General features: G+C 42.3%; 4 protein-coding genes across 6 annotated transcripts; 1 reads left to right on the top strand and 3 right to left on the bottom strand.

Moving 5' to 3' along the window:
* The first annotated feature begins 1,794 nt into the window (after positions 1-1,794).
* Positions 1,795-7,446, top strand: LOC100833296 (KH domain-containing protein At4g18375). Its single transcript, XM_010236560.3, has 8 exons — positions 1,795-1,930; positions 3,380-4,019; positions 4,518-4,940; positions 5,038-5,283; positions 5,404-6,129; positions 6,598-6,653; positions 6,739-6,832; positions 6,951-7,446. Exons 2-8 carry the CDS (start codon positions 3,384-3,386, stop codon positions 7,140-7,142), a joined length of 2,373 nt encoding a protein of 790 aa, XP_010234862.1. The 5' UTR covers positions 1,795-1,930; positions 3,380-3,383; the 3' UTR covers positions 7,143-7,446.
* A 678-nt stretch (positions 7,447-8,124) lies between these two features.
* LOC100833603 (vacuolar-sorting protein BRO1) lies at positions 8,125-13,397 on the bottom strand. Its single transcript, XM_003574074.4, has 8 exons — positions 12,564-13,397; positions 11,101-12,051; positions 10,867-10,956; positions 10,706-10,774; positions 10,121-10,261; positions 9,861-9,909; positions 9,081-9,184; positions 8,125-8,971 (listed from the first exon to the last, which is right to left on the bottom strand). The coding sequence occupies exons 1-8, from the start codon at positions 13,233-13,235 to the stop codon at positions 8,417-8,419; spliced, it is 2,631 nt and encodes an 876-aa protein (XP_003574122.1). The 5' UTR covers positions 13,236-13,397; the 3' UTR covers positions 8,125-8,416.
* Positions 13,398-15,774: 2,377 nt separating this feature from the next.
* On the bottom strand, positions 15,775-20,917 carry LOC100825110 (nucleolar complex protein 2 homolog). Its single transcript, XM_010236561.3, has 12 exons — positions 20,756-20,917; positions 20,501-20,646; positions 19,231-19,302; positions 18,631-19,140; positions 18,214-18,528; positions 18,060-18,116; positions 17,518-17,847; positions 17,235-17,441; positions 17,064-17,150; positions 16,811-16,905; positions 16,498-16,623; positions 15,775-16,412 (listed from the first exon to the last, which is right to left on the bottom strand). Exons 1-12 carry the CDS (start codon positions 20,775-20,777, stop codon positions 16,106-16,108), a joined length of 2,274 nt encoding a protein of 757 aa, XP_010234863.1. The 5' UTR covers positions 20,778-20,917; the 3' UTR covers positions 15,775-16,105.
* Positions 20,918-22,078: 1,161 nt separating this feature from the next.
* LOC100833910 (1-acyl-sn-glycerol-3-phosphate acyltransferase 1, chloroplastic) lies at positions 22,079-27,291 on the bottom strand. 3 transcript variants are annotated; one of them, XM_010236562.3, is made up of 6 exons: positions 26,851-27,291; positions 26,594-26,770; positions 25,239-25,645; positions 24,469-24,570; positions 24,074-24,380; positions 22,079-23,110 (listed from the first exon to the last, which is right to left on the bottom strand). In XM_010236562.3, exons 1-5 carry the CDS (start codon positions 26,933-26,935, stop codon positions 24,153-24,155), a joined length of 999 nt encoding a protein of 332 aa, XP_010234864.1. In that variant the 5' UTR covers positions 26,936-27,291; the 3' UTR covers positions 22,079-23,110; positions 24,074-24,152. The 3 variants fall into 3 exon arrangements, with proteins under 3 accessions (XP_010234864.1, XP_024316645.1, XP_003574123.1); XM_024460877.1 differs by lacking the exon at positions 22,079-23,110 and adding an exon at positions 23,255-23,575; XM_003574075.4 differs by lacking the exon at positions 22,079-23,110 and adding an exon at positions 23,255-23,543 and having other exon boundaries at positions 26,851-27,290.
* Between the last annotated feature and the right edge of the window lie 73 nt (positions 27,292-27,364).

Below are 27,364 nucleotides of genomic sequence, written 5' to 3' on the forward strand. Positions count from 1 at the left end.
ATTTGTAACACTCCACACTTGCGCAGTAGGCTGCTGACTATAAGCGGTTTCACAATTTCCCATATCTCGGCAAACGACATATGACGCTAAATTTCAATAACAGTAAAAACATCATATCGTAACGAATATGGTGTTGAGGATTCACCATGAATGCTTTTGCAGTTCGGCAAAATTTTGAAACAAGCTAATACTTGTTCTAACCCTTGTACTATAGGCTACCCCTTTGTATATACAGCTGAGGGGCACCAGCAACACACAGCAACACAAGGACTTGAGGGGTAGCCAACAACACAAGAAGGACTCAGACTCAAACCGTTTGACTCAACTTAATACAACGGAACCGAAATAAGGTTTGGCTCACATTCAAACTCGCAGTTCCAAGCGTTCCTTAGACTCGTAGAACTTGTCGTGGGCTATCCTGCTGCACCTTATTCTCATATTAAACTTGTGGTGCAACCTTGGTATGTCATTTTTGTTGTTGGCTTTTCTTGCACACAAGTTGTTCTTCTATCTTCAACTGTGGTGCGCCTGCCTCTCTCTCCTCATACACATATCTCGGTGATGGATGTTAGCACTTTTTCACGCACGATATCCCCTTCTCCACACGCGCCATGCATGCCTCAGTCTCATACCTGATCATCCAAATATGCAAAGACCTTAGCAGTATAAACTTCTCTTTAACAAAAATATCAGATTCAGTTAGGAGTGAATTCACCAACTATTCTAGTAACTTGGCGCATGCTCTTGTAAGTGGTCCAATGCACGACAATATCATCATTAGGAAAAGATGGTAAAGAGTTATGATGCCCTCAGCACTTAATGTACATGACGACTTAGACATTTTTACGTAATTGTACTAGTTGGTTTCTTGTTTTTAATGTGTATTTAAAAAAGGATGTCAAAAAATTACTAGTAATTGTAGTCTACTTTGGTTGGGTTTTCAATTGTAGATTTGTAGTAGAAACAAGAAGCTCGTATTAGGTCTGACTAGCTGCTGCTAAATTGATTGGACCCTACATTGAAAATGATGTTGTAAAGAAGTAAGAAAAATAAATGTCTCGTGAGCCGTGATTAAAAGATGAGGAAATAGACAAATCTACAAACGATCTGTGTTTTAAATAACAAAATTCTATTTTACATCACATGAATTCTGAGGCTACTTTGTTCGTGGGCCGGAGCTCATTTATCTCTCATTTTTGTTTTTTGCCTTACTTTCTTGGCTTATACCTGGCTATCGGGCTAGGCCCTTTTGTGCCCGGCCCGGCACACATTTAATCGGACCGGGCCGGCCTGAAACCCCGCCTGTGCTGCGCCTGGGCCTCAACCCCAAGCCCGTCGGCTAGGCCCGTTTGTGCTAGGCCCGTTTAGCAAGTTTTTTATAAATATAATCACTAAAATATGTCGTCCTCAGCACTTGAACCCCCGACCTCCCTCTCGTCCTTTACGATCGCTGCCACTGAACCAACCGATTGATCGAGTCAAGCTATGGGAAAGGAACCATTTGATCATTTTTCATGGGCTGGCACACATAAACAGGCCACTGGACTGTGATTTTTTCACGGGCTTCTTTTAAGCCCACCGGGCTTTCGGTGCTGGCCCGGCCCGTTTGTGCTTCGCGCCGCGCCTGGGCCTTGAGGTGGTCATTCGGTGCCGGTCCGGCCCGGCCCCTTTATTGTCGGGCTTCGGGGGCCGTGCCCGGCTAGGCCCGTTTAGATGGAGCCGGGCCTGTGCCGGGCCGGCCCGGCCCGAGAGCCACCTATAGACTCTGGCCCATCTCGCTGCCGAGCTCCCGAGCCCCCTCGCTTCGTCGCTCGTCTTACTCCTCGCGCGACCGCCGCCACCCCTGCCTCCTCCCTCCCTCCCCATCCCGCTGCCGAGCGCCCCAGCCCCCTAGCTCGTCTTCATCCTCGCGCGAGCGCCTCCACCACAGGTATCTATTCCCCCTTCGATTCTCTCGCTCCCGACCGTTTCTCCTCCCATCACCCCACGAACGGATCCCGCCCTTTAGCTCCCCGTTTTCATCTCCTTAATCTTCCCCAATTCGTAACTGAGGCAAAAATCAAGGTAGGGCGGCCGACCTACCTTGTCCTACTGGGTCCTCCGCCCGTGGCTGTTGCTGTTTGTGGATGTAGGTCGAGGCTGCAAACTTTTGCCAGTTGAATTTTAGGGTTGGATGCGGTGATGAGCTGATATGAGACGTCAAAGTGTCGGTTTTTTTTCATGTTGCTAGGGTATCTTTGCATGCAGAAACTAATATAATTGTATCGCAAACTTACTTTTGTTGTAAATCTAGGATATCTTTGCATGCAGAAAACAACATAATCGTATTGCATGCTTCTTTTGTATCATTCAGATCTCTATGGAATCATGTTTTGTTAAGTTGTGTTACTTTTTCCATGCGAGGCAGTTTCATGTTAAGTCATTTGTCACCACTATTTTTTGAGGACGCCATTTGTCACCACTGTGCCTTACGCAGTTGTCATATTTCAGTGCTGTCATCAATTTGTTCAAATTTTGTGTCCTCTTTTGGGCATGCTGGCATGATATTTGCATTTCTGGAAAATTTGGCTTTATGGTATGTTTGGTTCATGCCAATTCTTGCCAGCAGTTGGCTAGCCAAAAAGTTGCCTAAAGATTCCTTGGCCCCTTGTTGGCGAAATTTAGGTACCAACAAAACATACCCTCAGTAGTCAGTACTAACTAGAACTAATTCTTACAGTTGTTTTGCACTTTGAAGCGCTTTCGAAATGGTTGATGCTCTGTGCTCTGGCTATGCACTGTTAACTTAACTATTCCTTCGTCCAACAAAAGATGTCTCAAGTTTGTCAAAATTTGGATGTATCTAGACATGACTTAGTTGATAGATGCATTAAAATTTGGTCAAAGTTGAGACATCCTTTGTTGGACGGAGGTAGTATATTTTTTGTTTACTTATTATTATTTGTGGGTTGGGGGGGGGGGGGGGAGGGGCTGATTAAGGTCCTGTCGTGACTCATAATGTAACCATATTACACAACATCATTTATTTCAATGGAATACAGGTGTGAGCTCTCTGTGAAGTCATGAGGACCTTTTTTAATCTAATGTGGCTTGTGCTTTCCAAGCGGCCACAGTGACCTGAAAACAATCACTGGACTGGAAAATTTGTACCTGTTGCACTTGTAAACAACCTATACCAGTATTCTATAGGCCAAATTAGCAACAAGAACATCTATCAGTAATTTTTCAGTTCTCTTGTAGGCACATGCCAGAACGTGTATCATCATCAGAAAGCTGCTAAACTCTTAGCGTGCGAGCGCCCTTTATTTCCTTGTTGCCTGCTTCCTGTATCAACATACCTCTACAGTTTCTTTATATTGATGGACCTTTCTTTGTGTAGACTGATGGACTATGAGAAATCTAGAAGGCATAATCCAAGTACTTCCAGAAAGAGGACTCATTTCAATTCTGATGATGGAAATAGGAAGCGGTTAAACTCCAGGCATGATGATGGACCTATGTCCTCTCAGCCAATCGAAACTGTTTACAGGATATTGTGCCCAGGAAAAAAGATAGGCAGTGTCTTGGGCAGAGGTGGTCATATTGTTAAGGCCCTTAGAGAGGAGACTAAAGCAAAGATAAGAGTCGCTGATTCTATTCCTGGTGCAGAAGAGAGAGTAATTATTATATTTGATTACCAAGATCAGTCTGAACAAACTGATGAAGCTGCTCAAAATATTTCTAATAATGATGGTTCAGAGAACATGAAGCTCCAATGTTTTGCTCAAGATGCGCTGTTGAAGATACATGATAAGATTTCTACTCATGAAGATCCCCATGATGGAGCTATCCATGAAAAGTCTGAAACTGCTGCTGATGTGACTGCTCGAATTTTGGTTCCAGGCAATCAAGTTGGCTGCCTGCTAGGAAAAGGTGGCTCAATTATACAACAACTGCGAAATGATACGGGCGCAGGGATCCGTATCTTACCGTCCCAAGACCTTCCTCAGTGTGCACTTCAGAGCGATGAATTGGTGCAGGTAACTGTGTTTTAGTAGCTAGAAATCCTTCATTGCCTTACGATCCAGCTTGTAGTGCCTTTTGCTTGCATTGATATTGTGGAATCAACAGATCTCTTTGCCTTAACCCTTGTATATATTGAATTTGTTTACTTAGATTTCTATTCATTTGTTACTCTATTGGAAACAAACTGCTCATTGGTGCGCATATATAGATCTGTCTTACTATGTACTCCCTCCGTTCCTAAATAACCACGACAAGTATTTAGGAACTGAGGGAGTAGGTTTTTTGCGCGTATGCCATGTCAAGTTCTTAATGAATTAAATATTGGAGTTTTGATCTGACATGGTTTGGAGTTTTGATCTGACATGGTTTAATTATCTCTGTGAAATTTTGTATTAATGGCGTGTAGTTTTATTTTCCAATTATATTCACAAAGATATGTGTCATTCATCATGCTTTTTTTTGTGTGCTTTTGTTATTTTTGAACAAAAACTTAATTGCTTATGTTATGTCAGATATCTGGAGCACCTTCTCTTGTAAGAAAAGCTCTTTACGAAATATCCACTCGTCTCCATCAACATCCTCGTAAAGAAAATCCTCCTCTTGAAGAAATTATAGATGCAAGCACACAAAGGAAGCGTGAGTCCCCGCCACCGCTACCCCATGAAAATCTGATGTTGCCATACCAACATGTAGATCGCCTACCACCAATGCCCTTGCTTGATCCATATAGAAGCAGACCATCGCAATATCCTGTTCCTGAAGCAGAAGAGTTTTCTGTTAGAATTCTATGTGCTTCTGAACTTATTGGCCCTGTTATTGGGAAAAGTGGAGCAAATGTTCGGCAGGTAGAGCAGCAGACTGGTGCTCGCATTCTGGTTCAAGAATTGGACAAAGATGCATCTGGAGAAAGATTGATTGTCCTTTCATCTAAGGAGGTAAGATACAGATGGCTATTCCCATTGCCATCCCCTTGTCATAGCAACCTTCATTATGAATCCTCACAGTTTTATCTCATGTGTATTTTTTATCCAGATTCCTGGTGATCCAGTATCCCCAGCAATTGAGGCACTTATCTTGCTCCATAGTAAAGTAAGTGCATCTTCTGAGAAACGCCATTTGATTACAAGGCTTGTTGTACCATCAAGCAAAGTTGGTTGTATTCTTGGGGAAGGTGGAAAGGTAATAACTGAAATGAGAAGGCGTATTGGGGCTGAAATCCGAGTTTACTCGAAGGCAGATAAACCAAAGTACTTATCTTTTGACGAGGAGCTTGTGCAGGTGATTTTTATTCGATCATATCTGCACCAAGTTGTTCATGTCATTTCAATATCCGCACTATTTTCTTATTTTTGTTTCTTAACTCGTTATTGTGCTTTTACATTTCTTCCGAGCTTGCAGGTTGCTGGGCCTCCAGATATTGCAAGAGACGCCCTCACAGAAATTGCTTCAAGGCTTAGAACTAGGACCCTCAGAGATGGAGGTTCTGGCAATAATCCCCTGCCTCTTGCCCCTTCTGATGGTCCTCGTGGTGATATATTTCCTAGCAGAGAATTCACGCAAAACGGAAGGCCTGCCAATCCCCCATATGGAAGGCCTGCCAATGATTCACCATATCGAAGACTTGCCATTGATCAACCATATGGAAGACCTGCCAGTGATTCACTATATGGAATGCCTGCCAATGATCCAATATATGGGAGACCTGCCAATGATCCACCATATGGGAGACCTGCCAATGATCCACCATATGGGAGACCTGCCAATGATATACCATATGGGAGACCTGCCAATAAACCCCATGATCCTTCCTCTGCTTATCCTATAGATTACTTTTCTAAAAGAAGAGAGTATCCTATTGGAAGTCCTTTTGCTAGCAATGCTCCACTCTCTGCTTCGTATGACAGAAATGTAGCATCTGCTCGCTTGCCTACTAGAGAAATGCCCTTGTCTGCTAGTCCTGGTGCTGATTATATGACCCATCGTTCTTATCGCAACCATATGCCTACTGATAGCTACTCTAGTAGAGGTACACAAGAATTAGGCCTCTCAAGAGCTGGGAATAGTAACGTGCAAAAATTAGGTGTTGCCAGAGCTGGAAATTCCAATGCTTATGATTATACCGAGGTACATTTTAATGTGTTAGCTTCCCTGCTTTGCAAATGGCCCTCACCTAATATGTTTTCATTCAAGACCTGAAAATGTACAGTGCATGCAAGACTGCCACATTGTTCCTGTTTTCTTCCATCATTGGTTGAGATTCCTGAAAAGGGGAAATGCTATCAGTATTTTTTTTATGCTGATTCACATCCATCCTTCGAGCTGTCACTTCAGTTGCACTCTAAAATGGACAAGATGGCACATCACTATTCATTTTCTGTCATTTCCTTGCCAACCTTACCTTTTGTTGTTCAGATGTTCTCTGCTGCTGTTGATGTTCAAAGATTTCTTGATTGGCGTTTGTCTTCTCTTTATTTCCTACCTCCCTTGTTTTCTGATTCGTGTTTAGGTCTCTTACATGTGATGCATGGATAGGTGCATCCGAACATAGATTTTTGTTTCCTTCAGTGCTGAATCAGATGTCACTCTCTTCAGGCTGCCAGACAGATGCATGGACGTGAGGATTATCAAAGACTGGCTGGTGTCACAGGGTATGCCTTTTGCAGATTGTCGTCCTTCCAGAATACTCTTAATTGTGCCTGGGAAGTTTTCAGTGAAAGATAATCCTTTTGGCAGGTACTCAAGTAGCTCTCTTGAACTGATGATCCCAAATAGTTCTCTGGGATCTGTTCTTGGAGCTGGTGGTGTGAATCTAGCAGAGATCCGCCAGGTACCTGCTATGCTCTCTACCTGAACTGCGAATGTGACTATCATCCATTTGAACCGGTCTTCATTATTTCCTTTAATAGTCAAACAGTATTTCTCATGTAAGTTCTCATTGATCTCAGATCTCTGGTGCAAGAATGAAGTTACTTGAAGGCCATCCTGGCTCTTCGGAGTCCATTATGGAGATCCAGGGTATGCCGGACCAAGTAAGAGCCGCACAGAGCCTTCTGCAAGGCTTCATTGGTGCTAACAGCAGCCAGAGCAAGCAGCCATCCCAGTCTTCTCGCGATGTCCATTACCCAAGGTGGAACTAGATCCTAGTATGGTGGTAGAGAAAGACAGAACTCAATATACAACTCTGGGTCAATTGCCATGCTGATGTTTTTGGAACTCTGAGGAGCACCACATTTAGCTAGAACGTGCAAATTGTAACTTAGATCATGTTTGTTGACAAGTAATCTGGGGTTCTGTTTCTATTGGCAAAGGATGTATTGAATGAAATATATCTGATCACAACAGTTGCATGTGCTCTGAAGTTGTACATGGAACTTGGATGCTTGAACCTGTCATTATATGTGGTGCTATTTAGGTCAGACACTAAATGATTTTCTCTGTGACTGGCCGAACTCTTGTTATTTTGCTGACGCTGTTAGAGGCTTTGCAGGCCAAGTTATATCAGCACTCTAGAGTTCCAAATTCTGATTTCTGAAAATACTCCACCCAGAAGTGAGCAAGAAATATGCTACTCCTACTCAAGTGTCGCTGATTTAGTGCAATTTTGTATTCCTCCGTCCAACAAAAGATTTATCAAGTTTATCAAAATTTGGATGTATCTAGGCATGACTTAGTGTATAGATACATTCAAATTTGATCAAATTTGAGACATACTTTGTTGGATGGAGGGAGTACTAGAGCTGTACTAAAACAAAACATGGAGTAGTACTGTTATTGCAGACAGCATGAAACGTTGCTCCCTGCTTGAAGGCATTGTCCTTGAAGTAATGTCACTTAATTCTCCGGAATAAATATATTGTTTGTTGGATGGGCTATTTTATGTGAAGACGTTTTAGTATTGCATGGTTTTTTACATGGTTGTGTTGCATGCAACCGCAGCCTATCGTCCTGTTTGGCATTTCTTGCCAATTTTTCAATTATCATTTTTATTTAAGGATTAAAATTCATTGGCTAAAAACATCACGTGAAATAACATTAGGCCTCCATCAGACCTAGCCAGATTATGATCCATGATAACCGAGTTTTGGAGTCAAACCACCCCAGTAGGAACTAGGCAGACACTAGTAAAATTCAAATCTCTGCATTTAAAATTTGACAAATCAAGTAATGAATACCAAGGAATAAGTATAGCATACTGCACACAGACTCGTGCCCCGCGCAAAGCCTTTCATTATTATATGAGCAAAAGCAGGCTACTGCCTAGTGGCCTAACCAACCTAAGCACAATTGATATTACACCATCCACCTGGAGTTGTAACCAGTATGCAAGTATACACAAGAATTTAATCCACGAGCACATGATTCATGGAGAAAAGAAGCGAACAATAGTTGTTGCGGTAACTAGATGGGTTTCTCATTGAGGCCTGTAGTAATTGCTCTGGTGGTGAGGAGGGTAAGCCCCTGTGGCATTGTACGGTGGTTGTGGATAGGGCCCTGGTTGCTGCGGATGTGGCTGCTGCGCATTGTAGTACGGCCCCCGCCATCCAGGGTATGCAGGTTGGCCATAGTCGTGGCCGGGAGGTGGCTGATGCGGCGGTTGCTGGTACTGACCAGGGTGTGGTGCGCCGTATGGAGGTTGCTGCGATGGCGCACTGTATGGAGGTTGTTGTGGTGGCGCGCCATAGCTGGGGTATGGCTGTGAGTACGGAGCTCTCAGCTCTGGTTGGGAGTATCCTGCCCTCGAATCATTCACAGGTGCAGCAGCATAGGGGGACTGAGCACGAGGTGGTGGTGATGGACTGTGCTGATCTGGTGTACCAGAAGAGCTCCTCGGCATAGTTGCCTGGCTGGAAGATGAGAAGTTGAAACCTGCTAGCTTTCTTTGCACATCCTCGATCATTTCACGGCACTGGATGTTTCGGGTCATTATGAAATCACCGCACTGCTGTTTTATGTTGCCAATTGCTTCCTGCGAGGAAGAATACTTCAGAATATACTTAATGGTCCTACTAACAGGAGTCACCAGCATTTATATTTCAGCACAGTGGGAACGGAATGCAATCGACATGAAAACAAACCTGTATTTTCACATAAAAGTTTAGCCCATCGTTCATGTTCTTCTTAATATCTCGGTATTTAGTAACAGCCGCAGATATTTGCTGATAACATCTCTCCCGGGCAACTGAAAATTAAGTTTCACAAAGAAGGACCAGATGGTTCATTATTTGGGAAGGTCCGGTTTGTACATGTCAAAACCAATAAAATAAACACAACATAACTCGCAGACGGAGATATCATTTCCATGGGAGATCTGAAGTAAGAAGTTAAGAATTCTCCAGCAGAACTACATAACATACTGACATAATGATTCTGCTAAAAGGTAGAGGAGAAATATGCATAGAACCAACACCTGGCCTGCTAGTTTAAGTATATAACCAGTTCAAAGCATAAGAAAACTTTTTTTAGGAAGCAGAAGAAAACAGTATCAGTATGTATAACTATAGCAGATAAAATTGCTCGAATTAGCCCAGTATATCCTAAGCAATAATGGTCGAACCTCGTTGGTACAAGGAAACAAGAAAAAGTTGGTTCACTCATGGATCATTGCTGGGAAGGATGCAAGCAGGCAGCTCGTAAAGGCCGCATATAAGTCTAAAGTCGACCTTATGCTAATTTCAAACGAAAATACACCAAGTTAATTTTGAGTAATACTTATATGCAGGTTTTTAGGTGTCCCTGCTTGCATCCCTACTTATACACCACACTAAGAAGGGGCTGTCAAGGATGTGAATTTAATCGTGGGATTCAACCATGTATATGAAGCACAGTACGCTTGATGAACAAATTTGAAGGGTTACCTTTGTAATCTTCTATATTGAATACACCAGAAAATTTCTCATTTTGTTCCTGTGGATGGACCCAAATATAGTTAATGTCAGATATGGGAAGAAAGAACATGTAAATATAGCATGCTTGACCATCTGAAATAATTTCAATATTGTCACTAGCATTCATTAATGTTAATTGCAAACCATAGATGCTATTACATAAAACTTCCAGAACAAAGGAATCTAAAGAGCAGACCAGACAATCTCATTATCAGGACTAGGTAACTTACCTGTATTTGTAGCAATAAGTGCTCCTGCGCCACAATGTTGTCAGCGATTTCAGCACAGATTGGGTCGTACTTTGCAATCTCCTTCTTAAAAAGATCATCAGGTGACCCAACACCAGCCATCAATTTAGGGAGTATATCATCCTGTTAGAAAGACAAATGTATGTTCCATCGCACAAAATGGGTGAATGTGACAACATCAAACGGATCATGTATCAAAATATAAGAGGCACTTCAGATGCTAGGTCCTTTAGATCGCCAAGGCACAAGGAACAGAAAAGACATGCGCGTAAGAAACATTACATACATAATTTGACAATAAAAACTCATTAGTATGTCACATTCAAGGAAAATAAATAAATTCAAAACATGCAGTATGATTCTCTTTTAATAGTTACAGCAAAATTGTTCTCGAAAAAAGATGCATCTCATCATCAAGATCAAATATGCAATGTTCATAACAAATGCAAGACAAATAGACACAAGCTCGTACTGTACAAATTCCAAGGCTGCCACAGCATATAGTCCAGACTAAATATAGTCTATGTACACATCAAAATAGTAAGTCAGAACAGAGAATGCATGTACCTTTCTCTTCATTTCTTTAAGCATGTCTTCAAGACCTGCCCTTTCTTTTCCCAGAGATTCCAGTTGTCTCTATATCGACACATTTGATTAGTGTTTGCTAAGACTAAAACAGGTGAAGCTGCTACATTGTTTGCAAGCTAAGAAAAATAATTGTTTATTACCAAGCTTTGTTTAAGGGTTCCAACAATGGCATCTTCATTCCCATCCAAGGACATAATAGGCCTTGAAATACTTGGAAGTGCCGACTCTATCTGCAACATATAATGGCAGTCTGTAAATATCTAGAGATGAAGACTTGTCTAATGCTTAATTGCAATTCATTGTGAAGCATACCAAGAAAGGCAATCTTCTAAAATCTAAAGAATATTTTAGTTCAATGTAATGTGAACACTTACCGGTCTTCTGTCCAGAACAGACATTAAGGGATAGTGCTCCTTCACATCATGTTCAATCTTAGAATCACTATCACCAGCTGTCTTAAGATTAGCAGCAAACAGATTCAGTCGATCTTGAATGTTTTTTGTTAGAGTGCTTGATTGGGGCCTAGTCCAACGACTCCCAAATTGGGTCCGAAATTGAGCATCTTCACTTGCCTCCTTCTGCAGCATCTCTTCAGTCTGAACAAGTAATTCCTGACTGACCCTCCTCAAATCCCTAAGCTGCTGCATCTCAGCTTCCAAGCCAGCAGGGCCACCACTTACCTGCACAGCCTCAACGTCGTCCCTAAGATCTGAAGGTATGCTGATATGACCTTCCAATGAGTGAATAGAATCAGGCAAGTCCATTTCCTTCAGTCTGACTCTAGTGAGCTCACTAGCTTGCTGCAGTTTCTCGGCCTGGGTCCGGATGATATCATCTACCATCTCTGTGTACTTTGAAAGTGCCTTCATGCTGCCATCAGGCACAATTGATGAAAAAAGCCTCTCCTTGCTAGCATCTAGAGCTTCAGCCAAAGAAGTAGATTTTACAAGGGATGCTGCAGGTAGCGCTCCCAAAGAACCAGCATCTGGAACCCGCATCAGATAAACACTATTGTTCTCCTTAATAGCCCTCTCCAAGCTGGTTTTCATGTTATTCTCCAGCTTATTAACAGAATCAAGAAGTGGGGCAGCAACTCCTTTAGCAGCCTTCTTGGCATCAGTCAGGGCACTCATTCCGATCTTTATGCGTGCAATTTCCTGACCAATTTCCTCTTTCTCATGAAGATCCAATGAAGACCTATAGCATGCATCAGCATAGAATTGGGCTGCTTTCAGCTGGACATGAGACACCCATGTTTTATCAAAGTGCTGGCTAAGAGGAGGTGCACACAGAGCTGCATAGGCTTCCTCATAGAATATGCCCACCTGAAAAGACACACGAGCATGTAATAACCAAAATAAGACAGATAGCACATTTGACATCAAAGTTAGACAAAAGCGAAACCAGTAAGGATGTTGAGTCCACGCATCTAGCATGCAAATTCTACCAAATTAATACAATCAATGTCAAGAACTAATCTCAACTGCAACTACATGAAATCAAGGAAGACAAACATACTGAAAGTCACACCAGTCGCTATGAATACTCTGAAATGTGGTTTTAACCCAACAATTTAATCACCACATGGGGTATCAGGATAAACAGACTACTCTTAACTTGGTGTTGAGCAAATCAAAACTCAGTTATTGAACACTACGCTATACAAATCCCCGAAACTAAAACTATAGCATGCTATCTCGAACTCACTTATGGCTGGTGACTGTGTTGTCATTGCGAAAACAACTAACTCCCAGAGTCCGAGCTCTCTATCATATGAATCCAAATTAGATCCTTGGACACTATCACAAGTTCATATCAAGTGAGCAATGGACAATACCTGGCGCGCCACTTTGGAAGACAGCGAGGGCGGCTTCCCGCCAGCTATGACCTTCTCGAAGAAGCACTCCTGCGCCTGAGCTAGCATGAGCTTCTCCAGCATCCCGGCGCAGTCGGGCGTCACATCAACGGTGGTGGCCCCTGCGGCAGCGGCCTTGGCGGCGACTCCGCTCTCCCTGAGCCACGCGAAGGCGCCCGCTGCGCTCTGGAAAGCGCCGCAGGCGGTCCTGATCCCGACGTCGGTGACGCGGTCCGCGGCGAGCGCGATCTGTGAGTAGACGGCGCCGAGGTTGAAGAGCACGGCGGCCCTCTCGAGGTGGAGGGAGGGGAGGCTGGCCTTCTTGTTGGTCTTGAAGGCGTCGTGCCAGGTGAAGGTGAGGGAGTTGACATGGGCCCGGTCGGGGGAGATTGGGAAGCGGGGCTCAACAAGGGCGAGAGCGCGCGCATAGGCCAGGAGCGCGCCCCGGCGCTGCTCGAGAGAGGAAGGGTCCGGGAGGGAGGGGCCGGCCTCAACGGCCGCGGCGCGGAGGTCGCGCACGGCGCAGAGGTCGTCGTCGGCCGCGGCCGCCTCGCGCTCCGAGTAGGCGGAGGCGATGTAGAGGCGGAGCGGGCGGTAGAGGTCCACGGACGTTGCCTTCTTCTCGTGGATCGCCAACATCACGTTCGCTGCCATCGGGACACGCGGTGGTGGCCGGAGGAGGAGCAGGAGATCGGGGTCGGGGCAGAGGGGGTTATTGCTTCGAGGTGAAGAAAATCGGGGGTGAGTAGGAAACTAGACTAGATATGAACAGTGCGCGTGTGTGTATCGGGCATTGGGGAATGGGGAACGAGGAGAGACGGAGAAAGAGTCGTATGACTTTTTTTTATGTGAAAGAGTCGTACTCCTATGAGGATATGACTGTGTCTAGTAGGCTAGCGCATATGGGCTTGTTTGGGCTGGCCACCCGGTTTACTGGGCAGCATGTAACATGTTGAAAAACTGATAATATCCGATTTAGTAGTGTCGAACAATCAGATCACAATTTTGATTAACGTGTTTGTCGTATAAAGGTAAAGTATATCCAGTATTCGATACAGTATTTATTTCTCTTCCCATATTTTATGTATTCAGATTCGAAAACAGTTTCGGTCGGTAATTATTCTAACCACTTTCACTCTTGGTCTGAACAGAATAATTTTTTCTTGACGTCTCGTCAATGGGGGAGAGAATTGACAAGGAAACAGTACGAAATTATATGTTTCTCCTGTCAAAATAAAGAAAGAACCATGTGTTCTAAACTACCACTCAAATAACTAACATTTCCAAAATACCACTACAATTTAGTTTTAGCATACCAAAATAGCACTACTTTGGGATGTCAATCTTACTTCATTATTCAAGCTATTAAGTGGTCGCCACTAAAATTGGTATTTCAAAATTACCCTGGCTGTCGTCCTTTGAAAAAAAAATAACAGTAAAAATCACCCCTTCCTTTTTCCTTGTTATGTGTTTTGCCATCCTTTTTAACTACTATGTGAACGACTATGTTGTAGTTGTCTAAATGTTGCTGAAATGATGTCTAAATGGGCTGCTCAGATGCTATCCAAATTTGTTGCTGAGATGATGTCCAAATGTTATTGAAACCTGTCCAAATTTGCTGCTAAAACCTGTCCAAATATGTTGTGAAACCATGTCCAAATGATGCTGAAATCATGTCAAATGTTGCTGAAGATTTGAAGAGGCAAGGGTGTATAAGACCATTTTCTGTCCGTTAGAGGCTGTTAGTCTCTCTCCTAGTTGTATCCTCGAATAAAAATTTAGCTTGTACTTGTATTTTAGAAAGGCTTGTTTATTTCAGTGGTATTTTGGAGCATATGGTTCTTCGTAGTGATACCATGACAATTCTCTCAATGGATTAGGGCACTCTCTGTTGTGGTGAATGTTGAAGCGAATGAACAAATACTATTCATTAAAGACAGTTATATGGTGTGGGACAAAACCCAATTGCTAATGGCAGTTGTGTAATCAGCATGTGCTAAAGTAAACAAGTGCTGATTTGCTAAATTTATTTCTAACACTTCCCCCTGTATGACACCACTTCTTGAATAATCTTTTTTTTAAATCATTCTTGAATAATCCACCATCATCTTCTTGTATATTCATCGTCCATCTTCAGAAATCAAGATTAGTTTTCCTTATTTGAAATTGTATTGTATTTTACGTGCACCAAACTTTCTTTCCATTTTACAGGTGGTAGGTGTGCACAATAAGCGGAAATTTCTTTTAGAGTTCGGCTCCATGGATCCCCAAAATTTAAGCAATTCAAAAATCATATTCGTAACTGTCAAAAACATTGAAGACGTTTCTACATATACAAAAGAATGTATACCGTATATTTAATTTTTTGAGAACTACTTTCATTTCTATAGTTACACAAAAAAGACAAATATTTGGGTCTATATTCATCAACTGTAGATCCATATGTCTTTTTGTGTAGCTCACACATATTATGTTTGAAGAAATTAAAAACATATATCTGACTCCATTTCTGAGTATAAGAAGTTCTAACTTTGTCATAAGAGGCTAAGTCAAACTTCTTAAAGTTTGACCATGTTTATAAAAATGTACCATTCTACTTCCTCCATTCCAAAGTGCAGGACGTTTAACTTTTCTTAAGTGTCAAATTTTCTAAACTTTGGCCGACCATATAATAAAAAATATCGACATCTACAATGCGAAATGAGTATCATTAGATAGATAGTGAAATATTTGTCCAAAACTCTTTGGTTTGACATTATACATAGTGATACACTTTGGAAGGGAGTGGATACGATATAAAAGAGTATATTATGAAAATATAAATCATGACTGATTTAATAAAATTAATTTAGAGTTGTATATGTTGGTAATTTTTATATAAATTCAATCGAAGTGCTTAAGAATATATTTAGGAACGGAGAGAGTAGTACACATTTGTATGTTCATTCAGAATTTTTCTTTTAAATTTCTGTGAAAGTTAAAATATACATTTTGATTTTTTTTTAATAAAACTCTCCATGAAGCTGGGATCCAAAAATTCGTTCTCATAAATAATATCCAATGCACATCAGTTCTCTGACTCAAGTGCAGCTTCATAACGGCGAAGTGTACACGCTAGCTCACACTCGCATAACAGGACCGGACAGAACACACATTAGTTGAAGACATATCTGTGAAACGATAATGGGTGCACTTGCAGGAAAACCTGGAATCATTTCATATACAGATAATTTTTCTGTTCAATATGGCCAGCTATCCTGGTTTAACCTTCAAATTTCCAGGTGAACATCAGGGCAGAAAGTACATGGTAGTTACCACACAATCAGGCCGAAAAACATTCAACAATACCTGCCAAGTTGAACTGGGGAAGCATATAAACCTTAAAGGAAATGCAAATGCATGGAAATAACAATCAAAATCGTGTTTTTTTTCCAACAAACAAAAAATTGGTGACAGGGACATGCTTCTCATGATTGAAAGTATATCATGTCACCAATGTCTTTGCTGAGTCCTATCTAGCTTGACTAATGCTTTGCTTTCTTCTTAGGATGGGGTTTCCATTTTGTTTTTGAGGATGCTTTATTTGATGGCTGGTACTTGTTACGTTTCTTTAATTTTGCCTTCTTCTGTTTCTTATACGCGCTGTCTGGGTCTATAAAATCTTCGTCACTGTCATCTTCAACCGGAGCAGAGCCATCCTCGTCTGATTCAAGGTCATTGTTCTCGTCTTCCTCTTCATCTGAACTTATGATCAAATCCTCAACCACATCCTCCTCTGTAGGTACATCATCATGGTCACGGGCTCGTTTTTTGGTCTTCTCCTTTGCAGTTCTGCACCAGAAAAGGACGCAAGGTAAGAAATTGTCTTCCATACAAAGGAAAGCAACCAGAAAATAAGAGAAAGGTTAGAACGTACTTAGTTTTCTTCTTCTCAGCCAACAAGTTCTTACTGAAACCAATTTTTTCTTCATTATCATCCTGTTGCTTCTGTACTTCTGATAATCTCCGTGAGAAGGTAGAGGACTCTGCGCCGACAATAACACTGGCAGGGAAAATAATGAGTTAGCAATTGACATTAATCAATATAACTCATTAGTCATTACTCATAACATGAAATGCACGTGTTCGTCTCACTCATACACAAAGAAGTATGCTGCATGGTAAGACGATGATAAACTGTACACTATTTGTTTATGGTATTATACATAGCCTAAAATGGATGAACTAACCTTGTCTCATCCATAGCATCGATTCTATTCTGCGCTCTCTGATGTAGAGTAGCAACATATCTTGAGAGAGGACTTGATCGTTCTTCCTTCTCAACCTGTTTGGAAGAATGCTATGTTTTTAAGACAACCACGCAAGAATGCTATGCTTTTAACACATCCACACAAGAATAACACATGTTTTAACAGAATCACACAAGAATAGAAATATAAATAAATAATGCACAGATGCAGAAAACAACAGGCCCACCCATACCTGTAGAAACGAATCTACCGCTGGATCATTGGGAGAAAATGCAACTCCTGCACGCTTTGAGCTTATGAACTCAACATTGGCCTCTACCTAGATTCAGAAATGGTGATAAAATTAGTAAATGTGCTGGATCAAGTACAATGTTAAATATTCTTGTATATACACTGAGCAAACCTCGCGAATTAGATCCTTCATCTCTTTCCGAAATCTGTCAGCCTTGATGCTTTTGCAAAAGTTCCGAAGTTGAACAAGTGGTAAAAAGGACATTTCGAAGAAAGCAATGGAGTAGCTCCACTGGGCCAAATGCTTAGCAAGCTCATTGACGACAGAGTAAATGCAGGCTTCCTGAAAGGCCCGTGTCTTCACAGTTTTCTTATCTACCTGCCAGAGAAGAGTACCTTATTACAAGTCTGTTTAAAGGCATGTTCTCATGGAATTATGCTACAAGGAAACAAACCTGTTTAACATTGATCAGATTCACCGCTTTGCCTACACCACCGTCTGGACGCCCTCTAAGTTCTTTCATCTCCAGCATATCAAGCAGCAGGGAGGACACCGGAATAAAGGTACCGGTGGCTTCAGCAATGCAATTAAGCATCTTTACACATCTGATGCGTACAGGAAAGTAACGTGCACTAGGTACCAGACATGCCACACCATGTATTATCTGGGTCAATGGATAAGCCAAAGGTCGGAAATCTTCCTCACTGCTACATCCGCACACAACACTTGTCCAAAGCTCAAGGCAGAATATGTATTGCCAATCATAAACTTTTTGGTAGGATTTCTGCACACAAAAAAATGTCAGCTCATGAACAGTTAACAACAGTGAACATTCCTATACTGTTCCCTTGACAACAAATAACAACACTTGGAAACAATAGAATTAGCCCTATGTGGACTCTTCAGAATAAAACATGTAAGAATGACATGCCTCGTATGAGAACATAAATGCTTTTGTCCTCGAAATAGATGAAGGAAGAAAAATAGAAATGGTACCTCCAGCTGTTTGTTTGTTGGTTTCCCTCTTTCTTTCTTCGTTTTGTCCTTTGGTGTCTTCAAAAAAAGGACACAAGAACCATAACACCATGTCAGACCATAAGTAATTAATGCAATTCCAGCATATGACCATGAGAATTCAACAGACAAATACCTTTGGTCCTCTTTCAGTAAGAACACCTCTTAGGATAACTGCCAGCTGACGGATGAAAACAAAAGCATGTTGATAAGCACTTTGAGGGTCCACACTATACAATTCTTTCACACAATTCCCAAGAAATTGAATTTGCTGCAGTTTTGATCCACCGATAGACTTGGCCAATTTGCAGTTCACCAAATAAGCCTTGTAGATACCCTTCAGGCACATGTCAAGGCAATCCTGACCTACTTGAATACACAAGTCTCGAAGGAACAAAAATGAAACAAGAGGCATGGCACCTCGTCCTCTAGCCCAGGTATACAGTAGAGCCTATAATAGGACCATCAGTTGAAAATAAATTATTTTTAGTTGGACATCAGAGTAACCCAGAAAGCTACATAAAGATGAAATGAGAAGCCAAAGCTAACACACCTTAACATACTTCCTCAGGAGAGAAGGGAAGGCTGCCAGAAAAACAGCTGATGCTCTGACACGGTGAATTGTAAATGCTATCATTTGCTCATCAGTCATCTCTGTTATCATATGGAGTGCGTTGACAAGATATACCCTCATTAGACTACCATGCCTCTTCCATGTTTTAGTCAACATCAGCTCACTGATTTTTTCTTTTTTCCCTCCAAAGCTAGGAGCACCGAGTAATTGGCGAAGAACATTATCCATGTTCTTCAAAACAAAATGCATGACTTTATCAAGTACACTACCGGACATGACACTGAATTTTGGTGCCGAATTGTCCCCACTGTCCTCACCATAATGACAGGCTCTCCTGAAGGCTTGGAGAACAGATCGGATAGAGCCTATCTTCCCATCTTCTGCTCCATTGCACCAAGAATCAACCATTTCCATTGTAATAGGTTTAACACTTTGTTTTGGTTCTTCCTTAGGGACAGACCTAGGTTCCTCATCAGTTTCTTGGTCATCCTAAACAGAATAGTCAACAGCAACCCAATTCATACGATCTCTAGATGGAGACGTATCACTATAAGGAAAAAGATTGAAATTCCATCTTACGTCGATGGAATCGTCATTGAAGTCCAAAAGCTCTTTATCACATTCTTCTAAATATTTAAAGAATTCAGGATCCTGCAAAAAAAGGAGTTCAAGAAGTTTCGTAAGGAGCAAAGAGTAAGTTGCAGTCTGCACCGAGCAGATCATCTTTGTCTCACTTTACACCAGGTTTGTAAGTAGTTTTCACTCTGCAGCGGATCCAGCACAATAAAATTGCACTTTTCACACGTACGGCACAATAGTATTGCACTTTGCACCAGGTTTCATGATGAAAAACAGTTTAAAAGTTTGAAAAAGTCATGCTCTGGGATGATTATATATACCTAATTACCTATAGATTTTGGTAGAAAAATATGACCATCTGCGGACCATGCAAATGAAACATGTGCTTCTTTTCCAGAGATACAAGAATATTTTAACCATGTAGATGGTCATATTTATTTAACCAAAACCAAGAAACTGGGAAGCCATTTTAAAGAAAGACTATAAAAAGGTTAATCAAATACCGTATTCTTTGTTTTACATGAAGGGACCAGTTTAGAGTCCAAATCACAAATTTGGAATTCGGATTCAATGGAAACTACTTGTGTTTGAGGCTTGGAGCATGGATGGATGTGCCCGACACATATGGTTTCAGTTTCATTAATACCAACTGCAGCGCAGCTGAAACCACTGAACATAAGGCATTCCACAGTGAAAGTGGAGGTACAGTTCCCCTTATTGGTGGAGAACAATGAATCCAAAATAAGCATGGATCAGCAATTGTATCACTTGCAACATGCTTAAAGATTACTTTCCTTAGAATGTTTTGTAGAATAAGAACTCAAAGTATGTTATCGTCACTTTTTACGCTACTAGCGATAACAACGCATGTCTAGCCAGCAGATTGTAACCCATTGCCTAAATCATTTATGTTACTCAACAAGGGTCAACCACCCTTAGTTTCAACAAGTGAAGTTTCCTGCATAGTAGAAGAAACGTCCACCTATTAAGAAAACTTCAGTTCACATTATACATGGAGAGGTGCAACTCTACACTATCTTATAGGAGTCTCTATACAATGTATCCAAAGCACATGAAGAAAAATCCACAACCCAAACCTAGCACGAAAACTAAACCAGGCATCCAGCAAAGGAGCCAAAATTTGGCCGAGTAAACTTTATGGGAGCATTAGATATGAACCAGAACACAAGCTTTGGGAAGCTAATGAGTATCTACAGCATCAGTTTGACCGGAAGTACGGCGCAGAAATCAGAGAATGGGAGAGATGAACCTTTTCCTGCAGCCTCTTGAGCTGGTCCACGTGCTGCTTGGCCTTCTTCTTGGAGCTTCCCTTCACCTCCTCCTCCTCATCCTCGTCTTCCACATCCTCTCCATCCTCCCACTCATCCTCATCCTCGTCCGAGACAGGCAGGTCCACTGAACCCCGCAGGCCGCAGAGCCACACGAAACGAGTCCATCAGAAAGAAAGAAAAAAAACGGAGGGGCAGATAGCAGGGCACGAGAAGGGAGCGGGTGGGAATCGCACCGTATTCGTCGGAGTCCGACATGAACAGCAGCTGCGGCGGCGGCGGCGGCGGCGGCGGCGTGTGTGCCCTAGTGGAGGCGGGAGAGAAGGCGGGTGCAGGTCGCCGAAGCAAGAGAGGGAGGGAGAGGCGGCGGCAGTGGGGGAGGTGAAGGTAAGAATGTTGGAGTCTTGGAGGGACAGGGATGGCCTGTGCGAGCGTCTTGGGCTTTTGGGCCGCATAAAGCGCCCACGTACAATTTGAGCATGATAGTTCGTCATGCAAGCCCATAAGAATATTACTTTCCCTAAAAAAAATGAATATTACTATTTTACAGCTCTAAAAAAATACTAAGTTCTAAAAATACCACCTATGAAAAAATATGTATATTACTCAGATCTTATATCCGAAAAATATAATACTCCTTATAAGATTCATTATATTTGAGAGGCATGGAGCTGATATAATTGGAAAGTCAAGAGGCTCGCACAGGATAAAAAATTAACGTGGATTAACTAATGTGTACAGTTTGACGATATTGTCGATGTATTAGGATGTGTAATGTCAATTGATCGATGTTGGGTATAAATGGATGTGTGTAAATTGTGTGAATATCCCTGTATGTTGAACTGTGTATGGAATGTGTATTTGCTTCCCCAGTTCTCTAGCTAAGTGTAATAACTAGCTAAGTACCCGTGCGTTGCAACGGAGACACAAATATTTCAATGATTTAATCTCAAATATAGATTACGTATGTCCATTGACCGATCGAATTTTTTTCTTTCCAAAACGTAATTGACAAACGCAGAACTTACCTTAATTTGTGAAACTTACCTTCCGCATGGGCTTAATTTTCTCAAATATAGATTACGCATGGTTTCCTTAATTTGTGTAACTTACCTTGCTATGGGCTTAATTTGTAGAACTTACCCTACTATGGGCTTAATTTGTGGAACTTACCCTGCGGCGGGACTGCGTCCCATGGCGGCGACCACGGGGACCGGCAGTGCCGCACCCCATGGTGGCGGCGGCGGCATGGACCGGCACATGGAGGGACGGGCGCGGGAGAGATGGTGAGGGAGAGGAAGGGATCGAGAGGGAGACGAAGGGATCGAGTGGGTTCCGGTGGAGAGGAGAGATTTCAGGAGAGGAGAGGCTGGTGGGCGGTGGCGGCGGCACGCGGGGCAAGGAGCAGCGGTGGCATGCGGGCTGGGCGAGATGCGAGAAAAGGAAAGAGAAAAACGATTCGGGAGTTCGGGCGGTGACATACTGATGTAATTTCTATGAATTTGGAGCGACGGACCGACGACCAACGTACCAAACTGCAAATTAAGTAGTAGTAAAGATTTGCGCAGTTGCAGAATAACTTCAGTCTGCTTTTCTTTCATTGTAATACAAGTGTACAAAGGGTACTGGTTACAGTCTGACTGGATAACGCCAGTCAAGACACCAGGAATTACATCATCATAGAGAGTAAAAGAGATAATGCTAAGAGCTTCTTTGGCACACAGAATCACAGATGTGCCGCAACACTTACATCGTGTCCAACAAGAGATTGAAACCCTAGAAGCCAGAGGCTTTCACCTGGAAGCCAAAGCACATGCATGTTCTTTAACCCCTGGAGCATTCCCTTCTTATCATCTTCTCCCATGGCCGCCAATGCATTCCTTCTCTAATGATCGACTCCACCGGTACTTGGATGCAATCGTCGTCAGCTTGGAGCATAAACCATTTGTGAGTTTGAAGCAACTCATAGAATAGGTTGGAAGAGACTGGATTGCCAACATAATAAACACCTCATTTTCTGCACAGGAGAGTTTCTTTTCACACCATCCCTGGACACAAGATCTTGTTCTTTCTACCAGATGCTCAAGCCTCAAATTGTATATGCATGAGTCTGCCCGAAGCAGTAGGCAGACCCAAGTATTTTCCCGATTACCTCTCTGCCAGCCTGAAGAATCCACACCATAGTCCTCACCGGGTTTACACCATTCAGACTATAAAAAATTGAGATCTTTTGTTTTGTTTACCTTCTGCCCTGAACATCTACGGCTCTACTATAGCTCACTAAGATGTTATCTAGTCTACGGGTACTCCCAACATCATCTTTATGCATAACAGTCATAGTGAAAAGTAGATGATAAATCCATGGTGCCTGGTAGCTCACCCTGACTCTGTCAATCGAGCCACCATCATAGCTTTTAAGCAAACACGATAGACCCTCTCTGCAGATGACAAGATATGGTGAAATTGTTCTCCTTGCTTGATACCTCTACTTGGTCGGAAAGAAGGTAGCGATTCAGCATGAACCTTCATTTCGAAACTCACAGGAGTAACACATCTCATAATTATAGATATCCAAGCTTCTCCATAACTCCCTGAAAATATGGCCACTCCACTCAATCATAGGGTTTCATCATGTCAAGATTTGCCACGATCTAAAGTACAATAATACCCCATGCAATGCTCACATACGCAAGCTGGATGGTCCAGGCAAAAAGGTGCAGCATCTTACACAAGTCTCAGGGAAAAAAAATCTCGCTGCAACTTTATTTTCTTTCCGGTTCAGAGAATTTGGCAGCAGCATCTGAATCGAGATAATCGCGTGGGAAAAAAAAGGCATCTGAATCAAGATGAGGTCTTACTCTTACTGTTACATGTGAACTACATCAAAGCCTATTTTTACACATCTTCATGCTCTAAATACAAAATAGGGGCAACAAAGGTAAATCGCTCCAAAGCCTATTCTGCAAGTAACTAATAACAAACAATCACAAGTCATTCTTATCCAACCTCCAGCCTATCTTTATCCTGCAACAAAAAACACCGGCGCTCAGCACCAGCTGTAATGGATACTCAGAACATGGAACAGATATCTTGTGGGCTAGAACTTCTTAACATGCATTCGCCATTACGCTTCATGATAATGATGCATACTTGAACAAGCAAAGCAATACGTGCATGAAGATAACATAGCAGTGATTGTGAGGACTTAAGTACGAACCAGCTACTCTGCACTAGCTCATTTGTAAACTTAGCAATGACCTAAATAAGAAAACTAGAGTAAATCGAACAAATGTACTTCCAAATTTCTGACAAACCCATCCAGAGAGTTATTATTTTTGTCCAGAACCTCTATGAAGACAAGGGTAGCTTTCCTGGATCTTTTTTCTGAATAATATGTATGAATTCATTGCCTCCACCAAATACATCTTGTACTATATTTAGTCCTGTTATACTTGTCTCAGCCATGTGTCACACACTGGAGACAAGAACCTCAAACCTCTTATTACTATTAAGCTTCTCATAATATCAAAGGAAAGTCAATGTACTACGAGTACCTGTAAACAATCTTTGCCTTCAGACCTTGAGCCGTGGGATGGGTTCTATAATCAATTATAATAAGCAAAAGCACCAGCTCTATTGCACTCCATAACCATGCTGAACAAGAGTGTCTGCTATCACATTCCTTGCTTCAGAACATAATTTCTCTGCATCATTCCCTTCAAGTGGACGGTGAATAATGACCTTTACTGAACCTGAATTAAGGTTGCCTTCCATTCCAGGAGGCATCAGCTTCCCTGTCCCGAGAAGAGTGATAGGTATAACAGGAACTCCGGTCTTTGTAGCAACACTAAATGCGCCTCGCTGGAATAATTATAAATGTCGTTACTCCAAGGAATTGAAAGGTGAAAGCATAATACCGAAAATAAAATAAAATTTCATTGAACCAAACCTTAAATACACCTAGCTTTCCATCTTTACTTCGAGTCCCCTCCGGAAAGAAAAATACAGATGCTCCTTTTTTCACCAAGTCCACACACCGTTTAAGACATTCCTGAATTTACACGACATATGCTCGATCAACATGAAGTACAAAGTTGGCAAACCATATACCAGGAAGGCATTGACCAAAAGAGTTGACACTATAATGTTGAAAAATCTTTACTTCTTATAAAGATCTGAGTTAGTGGTCGTCCGTTCACTCCATTGAGACTATTCTATAGATTGCTAGAAAATCAATATAGTTGCACACATTTAATATGGTAGATAAATATCACAACCTTTTCAGACTATTCTATAGATTGCTAGAAAATCAATATAATTGCACACATTTAATATGGTAGATAAATATCACAATCTTTTCAGATTGCTAGAATATCAACGTAATTTACCTAGAATTATTGAGATTGATGTATATTTTGATATAGTTGTTATTTGGAAAAAAAATGAAAATATAAGTGCAAAAATACATTATGCAACTTATGCAAAAAAAAAAAGTAAACCCCGTAGCAACGCACGTGCATTTAGCTAGTAGAACTACACAAATTTGGTTATCTGGCCTGGATGTATGCCTGTATATATACAACAGAATCTCATGTCACATTAGATGCCAGAGTTGTGTTAACAAACCACTTCAATGTAAATAATTACAGATAATCTAAAGACTCTTGTTCAATCACAAATTTATCTGAATGTAGGGAAAGGATAAGGTTAAGGTCATACCAGCTGGCTCCTGCTGTCCATACGCCGTAAAGGAATGACACCCAAGAGATACATCGCCCACCCAACAATTGGAAACATGAAGATACTGGTCTTGCTTATAAACTTGAAGCACCTTCCTAGCGTAAGAAGGGTATAGATATCCAAGAAGCTCTGATGATTAGCAACATAGACAGCAGGGCTACTATTTGGAGGTAGATTCTCCATTCCCTGAACTTCAAGCTTGTAGAACATGGAAATTGTCAAAGTAGCCCAAATCTTCGCAATGTAATGCTGAGCTCTCCTATGGTGTCGGTCAAATAACAGCACAGGTGGATGAACCACAACCATAGCTATAAACAAAAAAATTGCCGCAACAGCAGTCACGATGTAGAAGAAGACACCTCTGATCCTTGAAACCAGCTGCAGGTCTGGTTAAATAACTAGAAGTGAGCACAACGAAATCCAGCTCCGCATCTGACATGAATCTCTTGCATTTTGTTATTAGAAAAAATCTTTTCAGTTTGTCAATTTACATAATTTCATTTTTACCCACACAATAACTGTACCATACAGAGTCATGATTTTATAATACAGCAAATATTGTACTCCCTCCATCTCTAGGTATGTCCTAAGTCAAACTTCTCTAAGTACTTTATAGAAAAATATACCAATATTTACAACACCAAATTAATTTCATTGCATCCGTCATGAAAATATGTGTTCATATTGTATTCATTTAGTATCGTAAATATTGATATATTTCTAGTAAAACTTCACTAAATTTGACTTAAAACAAACCTAAACGTACAACTATGTAGAAATGGAGGGAGTAGTAAATAGGGACTTAAATTTCATGGAACACAACGCGGGCATTGGGGCATCTCCATGGAGTACACCCATTTCCTCCCCACATGTCCACAATCACTTGGAGATGCCCTTGGCAGTCATTAAAGTTTCTGTTGGCTTAACAGCTACCAGTTCTCCCTCTGAAATTAACCTAGTTATTGTAAAGAAATCTTTCATGCAGGTAGAAACAACTATTATAAGCCAACAATCCATCAAAGTAGTTAAACCGAATGAATGGAAGTTGAAATCCTATCTTCTGGTCTATAGTGAAATGAAGGGTTGGCACAATAGTTTGATTACTGCGTCATCTGATTATCAAAAATCATCTAACTGGCAGAGTATTAGCACCAGCAACACTGCAGGTTCAAAGGAATTCGCCGTGGTCCATAAATTTCACATTTCGTCAAACTACATGCCATTGCCATCCCAATGCAATGTTGCAACCAGCACATGCTGATACTAGTACCCCAAATGAGGCAATGGCACAGCCCAGCGATTCAAGGCCGTAGAGAGGGGAGGAGGCTAGAAACCTGGCAGCGCCTGCGAGGAATCCTCTGGCCCGGCGGCAGCCGCGGCGCCACCGGCGGTGACATCCGATCTCGCAACCGTCCATCGCCACCTCCCCGCCTGGAGCACCCGCGGGTCCGGGCATCGGAGCGCAACGGACACCCGCCGCGGCCGGCCCTTCATACCACCGCCGACCACCTCTGCGGAAAACAGTGAACCAAACCAGATAAGATAGGAGCAGCATCGGTGGGAGGAGGTAAGCGTGGAGAGGCGGGCGCACCGTGCGCGGAGGAGGGACCAGTGGGGATGTGCGGGGCAGGAGCAAGGACCCGGGCGGCCGGTCTTAGCCAAACGAGCGCCCCCATGGACGAACTCGCAGCGCGCCTGCGTGCCCCTCTACGCCGGCGAGGTTCGGTGCGAACAGCGGGGAGCCGCGCGCCTCGGTCTCGTCAGATCAGCGAGGGTCTAGATCATTCCGAGAGACTGCGGAGCCGGCGAGGCGGTGGCGCGCACGTGAGGTGTTCGGTTTGGGGCCGAGGAGCGATGGATTCCAGAGGTGGGGATGGACAAAGCTTCCGTGGGAGAGAGAGATCAGGACAGGAGGCTCGTCAAAGAGTGGATAAAGGTCGCTGGAAGCGGGCGCGTCCTGACGCCAGCCCGTTGGATGCGCACGCGCAGCTCGGTGGCTAAACTCGGCGGCCGGCGGTGGTTTGTTTCGGCGGCGTTTGTAAATGACCCTTCGTACTCACTCCTTCATGAAATAAAGTAGCGTGAGCAAATTCAGTCGCTTATTT

Source organism: Brachypodium distachyon, chromosome 3 (genome assembly GCF_000005505.3).
Source record: "Brachypodium distachyon strain Bd21 chromosome 3, Brachypodium_distachyon_v3.0, whole genome shotgun sequence".
Lineage (NCBI taxonomy): Eukaryota > Viridiplantae > Streptophyta > Magnoliopsida > Poales > Poaceae > Brachypodium > Brachypodium distachyon.

What these genes read in the sequence shown, in the direction of transcription:
- LOC100833296 (XM_010236560.3), top strand. Translation starts at nt 3,384, where the DNA reads ATGGACTATGAGAAATCTAGAAGGCATAATCCAAGTACTTCCAGAAAG. An exon ending in AGAGCGATGAATTGGTGCAG is followed by an intron (nt 4,020 to 4,517) that starts GTAACTGTGTTT and finishes ATGTTATGTCAG; the next exon opens with ATATCTGGAGCACCTTCTCT. An exon ending in ATCTAGCAGAGATCCGCCAG is followed by an intron (nt 6,833 to 6,950) that starts GTACCTGCTATG and finishes CATTGATCTCAG; the next exon opens with ATCTCTGGTGCAAGAATGAA.
- LOC100833603 (XM_003574074.4), bottom strand. Translation starts at nt 13,235, where the DNA reads ATGGCAGCGAACGTGATGTTGGCGATCCACGAGAAGAAGGCAACGTCC. An exon ending in GAACCCTTAAACAAAGCTTG is followed by an intron (nt 10,775 to 10,866) that starts GTAATAAACAAT and finishes GTGTCGATATAG; the next exon opens with AGACAACTGGAATCTCTGGG. An exon ending in TTAAAGAAATGAAGAGAAAG is followed by an intron (nt 10,262 to 10,705) that starts GTACATGCATTC and finishes TCTTTCTAACAG; the next exon opens with GATGATATACTCCCTAAATT.
- LOC100825110 (XM_010236561.3), bottom strand. Translation starts at nt 20,777, where the DNA reads ATGTCGGACTCCGACGAATACG. An exon ending in ATCTGATCAATGTTAAACAG is followed by an intron (nt 17,442 to 17,517) that starts GTTTGTTTCCTT and finishes CTTCTCTGGCAG; the next exon opens with GTAGATAAGAAAACTGTGAA. An exon ending in GCTGAGAAGAAGAAAACTAA is followed by an intron (nt 16,413 to 16,497) that starts GTACGTTCTAAC and finishes TTTCTGGTGCAG; the next exon opens with AACTGCAAAGGAGAAGACCA.
- LOC100833910 (XM_010236562.3), bottom strand. Translation starts at nt 26,935, where the DNA reads ATGGGGGCGCTCGTTTGGCTAAGACCGGCCGCCCGGGTCCTTGCTCCT. An exon ending in TTCCTCGCAGGCGCTGCCAG is followed by an intron (nt 25,646 to 26,593) that starts GTTTCTAGCCTC and finishes TTATTTAACCAG; the next exon opens with ACCTGCAGCTGGTTTCAAGG. An exon ending in TGGACAGCAGGAGCCAGCTG is followed by an intron (nt 24,571 to 25,238) that starts GTATGACCTTAA and finishes GTGTAAATTCAG; the next exon opens with GAATGTCTTAAACGGTGTGT.